General features: G+C 35.1%; 1 protein-coding gene across 2 annotated transcripts; it reads left to right on the top strand.

Moving 5' to 3' along the window:
* The first annotated feature begins 574 nt into the window (after positions 1–574).
* LOC114307016 (protein IQ-DOMAIN 19) lies at positions 575–3,778 on the top strand. Of its 2 annotated transcripts, XM_028252360.2 has the most exons (4): positions 575–1,292; positions 2,013–2,255; positions 2,666–3,352; positions 3,431–3,778. In XM_028252360.2, exons 1-4 carry the CDS (start codon positions 906–908, stop codon positions 3,449–3,451), a joined length of 1,338 nt encoding a protein of 445 aa, XP_028108161.2. In that variant the 5' UTR covers positions 575–905; the 3' UTR covers positions 3,452–3,778. The 2 variants fall into 2 exon arrangements, with proteins under 2 accessions (XP_028108161.2, XP_028108160.2); XM_028252359.2 differs by having other exon boundaries at positions 642–1,292; positions 2,666–3,609.
* Positions 3,779–5,920: the final 2,142 nt, after the last annotated feature.

Genomic DNA, 5,920 nt, shown 5'->3' on the forward strand with positions numbered 1-5,920 from the left:
CCCTTTGTTCACTGCATCAGAATAAGTACGTTTCATATGGCAAAATTGGCTACTTCCAGTAAATTGTACCAGATATAACATCTATAACTTAGATTTTGGGTTCAAATTTGTGCTTAGTTAAAGTATACGATAGAGACTAGATGAATGTCTCGTATTAAATTTATTTTTTAATTTTTTATATCAGTAACTTGTACCAAAAATAAGTTATTGCCTTTATGTCAATTTGGTCAATGTAATTTCAATCATATCAAATCTGTCTTTTAATTTTTTAAATTATTTCAATTTAATTCAATAGGTAATATCTATTAAAACAATAGATAGAAATCTAGGGTGAAATATTTTATTGAAAAATAAATAGACAATTTCAAATTAGATACTAATCCCTCAATTATTTTTAAGAAAGTGAGTGAACTATTTTACTGTTAATTTTAATATAATTCTTAAAAGAACATTATTAATTAGAATAAATTGACACAAATTAAAAATTTTAAAATAAAATTACAATAACTAAATTGGTACAAGACCAATGTGCCCAAAAATTTTTTAACAAGCTCGATTCGATTATGGTTCACGTGGCTTAATTGGGGAGCTTCCTCTCATATTCTTTTTGTTATTCACCTATTACAATGACCCAGAGATCACATTTTGCTTGTCACAGCACACATGTGTCTAATAAATAAAACAGCCTCAGATCACATCAATTTTGTAAAAAATAAATAAATAAATAAAGAACAATTAAAATTCTGTTCCAATAACAATAAAGACCCACATCATTAGTGTTGAAAGCTACTCAACATTTACATGAAGAAGAGAGAGATAGATCTACTGATATATACAGATCAGTTGTTTGTTGCTTTCTCAATATCTCAATAATGGCAGCTTAGAAGGTGGTGGAAGTGACAGAGATGGGGAAGACAAGCAAGTGGATTCGAAACTTCCTGACAGGAAAGAAAGACAAACAAAAAGAAAAGGATCAGATTTTGGGTCTGCCCACTTCAGACCGAACAGAGAACCCCACTACTCCGATTTCGATCACTCCCACGACTCCGAAGGAGAAGCGGAGATGGAGTTTCCGGCGATCCTCGGCTGCGGCGGCTGGTCAGAACGGTACGGAGAGCATTGCCACCACTCCGCCGCCGCCGGCGGTGTTGGAATCGGAAAATGAGCAGAGGAAGCATGCAACGGCGGCACAGGCCTCTGCTGCCGTGATCCGGGCAACCGCTGCCGGAAGAGGCACTGCTATTGAAGAGGCTGCTGCCATAAAGATCCAATCTGTTTTTCGTTCTTATTTGGTATGTACGTAGTTGTAATAAACTATGAATGTTACAATTCTTCTCTCTAAAAATGTTTATGTATTAGATATAATTGAACATATCATCTGCAAATGCATGTATGGTTTGGTTTATGATTTTTTATTTTTTTTTATTTTTTAGAAAGATTGAAAAATTTAGGCATGATATTTATAGTTTATCATTTTTTATTTTTCAAAAAATATATTTTGAAAGCAAGCTAGAGGGTGGCCGGCCAGAAATAATGGCTAGAGGTGATTGCCACCGGTGAACAGAGGTGGATTACTTGATGAACCCAATTGCCATCGAGTAGGGGTGATGGCCGGTGGTAGTGATCGAAGGGTGTCACTGAAGACGGTGGCCAGCAATAGCGGTTCAAGATTTTTAGAGATGTTAGACTAAATATCAAAATTAGGCATTATTCAATTAAGCCTTTGAAAATTTGAAGCATTCAATAATAAGATTTTTTTTTAAAAAAAAAAAATTATGGCCAAGAGGCAATAATATAAAGTAGCTTAATAATTGAGTCGCGCTAAAGGTAGAGTGTGATTGGAGGTGGTGGCGACAGTAATGGGAGGGATGAACAACAAACGAAACAATTAAAATTTAGTAAAATTTTTTTTAATTATTTCTCTTTCCAATATTTAAATTTTTTTGAAATTATTAATAAATAAATTTTAACAAAGAGGAGTAAATGTTGATGTGAAGTGTTACATTTTGCAGGCAAAAAAAGCACTATGTGCATTGAAAGGCCTAGTGAAGTTGCAGGCATTGGTGAGGGGTCACCTAGTGAGGAAACAAGCCACTATGACCCTGCGGTGCATGCAGGCTTTGGTGACAGTTCAGGCTAGAGCTCGCGCTCAGAGGATCAGAATGGTTGAAGAATCCAAGTCTATTATCAATCAGAGCCAATTCAATTACAGTCATAGACAAACCACACAGGACAATAGGTTCAAGCATTCATATGTGAGTCTCATATAGTCTTCTCTATCCACCATAAATTTCTGCAGTCCTGTTATTTAGAAATAAGATGAAAATATCAGATGATGTTCATATCTGATAAAATTGAAAACATTTTGATTTCAGGTAGTTTAATTTTGAATCGATCTATTTAAGAACTCGGTTAAGAAATTGAATAATCTAGAAATATGAAAACGGTAACAGAACTATACACATAATGTATATTCTATATTGAAATGATCTATTCAAGAACTCTGGTTAAAAGATTGAGTAAAAGTCTATAACATAGAAACCAATGACACAACCGGATGGACACAGGAGATTTTTCATAAATGAGGATGACTTGTTAAAATGATGAGAAATGTGGTGATGAATTTCTAAATCAATGATCTGCAACATTGTCAATGTTCATGTAGGAGATGGATAGCGGCATGGAGGAGAACATCAAAATTGTAGAAATGGATATTGGAGAATCAAAATTGACTACAAAGAGCAGAAACAGCTATCCAAGCAACCCACAAACAGAGTGTACTGGACATCGATTTTCCACACATTCCGCACCAAATCGCTCATACTCAAAGCCCGATCACCAAGAGCTATCACCAGCACCGTCAGCACTGACTGACATAAGCCCGAAAACTTGCAGTGGACATTTTGAGGACTACCCATTGGGCACAGCTCGAAGCAGCCCTCGATATCACTCTTCTGTGTCCAAGCCCGACCCTTCCACAGCCCCTTTCGCCTTTCCAAGCCACGAATATGCCGAGTCTCTCTGCTATGAGTACCCTTTCTTTCCAAACTATATGGCTAATACTGAGTCTTCAAGGGCCAAAGTGCGGTCACAGAGCGCGCCAAAGATGAGGCCAGACTCATTTGAGAGGCAACTGAGTAGGCGGAGGCCTTCACTGGAAGGAAGGAATATTCCCCGGGCTGTGAGGATGCAGCGGTCATCCTCACATGTCGGTTCCACAGCTCAGAATTATCAGCACCCGTGGTCAATTAAGCTTGACAGGTCGAGTGTTTCGCTTAAGGACAGTGAATGTGGATCAACTAGCACGGTTCTCACGAATACCAACTACTGCAGATCTCTCGTTGGATTTGATGTGAGCAGAGTTCAATTCAGATTGAAATAATTCAATAAAAGCTTGTGTTATATATCATTTGTGTTTTTGCCAATGCAGGTTCATGGAAATAGGTACTGAAAGTGCTTTTTTCATCGTTGGGTTATGACTCAATTGTTGTGAATGATCCGGGTAGAAACAATGTCAGAGAATTGACGATCGATCAAAGCTAGAAACAGTAAGGTGTTTGATGTAGAAACTGCTAAAAAAAATTCTGCAATTTTTCATCTTGATTTTAATCTTGAGGCCCAGTATGTTGTTTCTGTTTTGCATTTTTGTGTTTTCAAATTATCTGGTCGCTGAACTTGAATTGTGTTTCCACAGCCCCTAACCGTAAGGAAAATGCATTGTAAAAGGACCGCAAATTGTTCATAGAAATTCCATTGAGTTTGAATTTTATTGTTTATATATATTAAGTAATTACTGCATTCATAAATTATCATTTACAATTTGTGCAGTAGTTGGTTATATAAGTAAGTAAATGTGCTGACAGTCTAGTCTGGAAATGTTATAGCTACAGCCTTGTTTTGTTTTTTGAAAACAGCTTTAGACCCAGCCTGCAGTAAGTAGCTGAATCTAATGTTTCCTGAACATGTCCCAACTTTAAACATTAAAACATTTTTGTCCTTACAAGTTACACCAGACAGTGAAGAAATTTGTGGAGAAACCTATGAGTAATGAAAATCAAGATTTTAAGAACAAAAACGCCTCCCTTTTTTTCTTCTGATTCTTCCATGTTCATTTTCTTGTTCTTTTCATTTCCTTTTCTTTTTTCTTTTCTATTTACAAGAACCACCAAACGGAGCTTAAGAAAAATAAAGTTTCAATTCAATTTCAACTCTTGTTCTCTCTCTCTCTCTCTCTAAATTCATGTGTTTGTGATTTAGACCCAATGGTGATTTAATTGGGCTGAGCTTCCCTTCAATCCGTGATGAATTGGAGGATGCTTTTGGGCCCGTAGGGACCCATCATGGAACTCGTTTCGATAATCTGAACCGTTCAATGTGTAAAACTCGTCGAGTACTATATGGCTGTAAAAAATCACGTTGATCGAATATCGATAGTTATCTCATCGAATCAGATTTCTGTCAATTGTTTATTTTTTCACCGTCTATTTTTTTTAATACAAAATTAATTTGATCACATAGTTGTCGATATCCAATCAACGTAATCTTTTATAAACATATAATACTCGACGAAATTTTACACATTCAACGGTTCAGATTATCGAAACGGGACCTGTGGTGGGCCTTCATGGGCCCAATAATATACCCCTCTAGTCCGATCACGAACTGGAGGGAAGTCAACCCAATTTAGCTTTCGTTTGGGACGTGAGTTGCCTTTTGGCTTTTCGGTTATTTTAGCTTGGGATTTAAAAGTCTCGTTTGAGATGAGTTTTTTTGACTTTTTTAACTTTTGTATGAGAAAAAATAAAATGATTATAATTTGAATGTGACATTTTATCTTATTGATTTTTTAACATATTTTATTTTTTGTGACTAAATAGTCTCAAAATCACATACCAAAGATAGTCTTAATTAGATGGTTTTAAACCTCGTAATAATTTTGATTATTACAAAAATAGTATTGCAAAACTAGTTATACTTTTAGACCATGTTTGTTTGGACGGATTGGATTAGGTTAGATTATTGACTAATAGTCTTAGAACTATGAATTTTTTATATTATTTATCATATCTTATGTTTGGATTGAATTAAGATTATAAGGAGGGATTAATAGTCCAGACTTTGACTTAATCTTTCAATTTATATCTCATCCTCTTCTGTGGGATTGAATAGTCCATCATATGTGAGATATTATATTTAAATAAATTGTTGGTACATATTTGAATTGTTTAACTAAATATCGAATTAATAATTTAATTTCAAATCCATATCCACTCAAACAAAGATGAGCATAGGGTTTGATTGCGGTCAATAGGGGTTAGCTGAGAAGACCGGGGTGTTGCTGAAGCTCTGTATGCGATCATGACATTGGCCTTAAGTCGTTGGGACCTTAAAAGGATCACATGACTTTTTATGACTAGCATAATGGCTTGTCTATGCAAACTCTCTGGCTTCACTTGTTGAGATCATACAACCATGATGCTAACCGTCCATGCTCCACCGACTAAATCATTTATGTAAAAAAAATAAAAATAAAATAAAAAATATATCAGATATGAAGATCATGTGATCTTTGATGATATGGGCTCTTTTAGAAAGTGAGTTAGGCCTCGTTTGGAGGGTAACTATTTTATTTTAAAAGTTAAAAAGTCACTATAAGTTGTTACATCACTTTATATACTTTTCTGCACATCTTTTCCTAAAAAGTTAAAAAGTTACTAAAGCACTGTTTAGAAAGTTAGTTTGGAGATTTTTTTGCTAAAATAGCTATAAAAGACAAAATAGGCTCTTTGGCCCAATAAGACAAAACATCACATCCAATTCATAATCATTACATTCTTTCTCTCACAAAAAAGTTTAAAAAATCAAAAATCTTTCTCAAATCAGACTTTTTAGCCCCAGGCTAAAATAGTCAAAAAAGCCA

Source organism: Camellia sinensis, chromosome 6 (assembly GCF_055761805.1).
Source record: "Camellia sinensis isolate YWXY chromosome 6, ASM5576180v1, whole genome shotgun sequence".
In the NCBI taxonomy this organism is placed as follows: domain Eukaryota; kingdom Viridiplantae; phylum Streptophyta; class Magnoliopsida; order Ericales; family Theaceae; genus Camellia; species Camellia sinensis.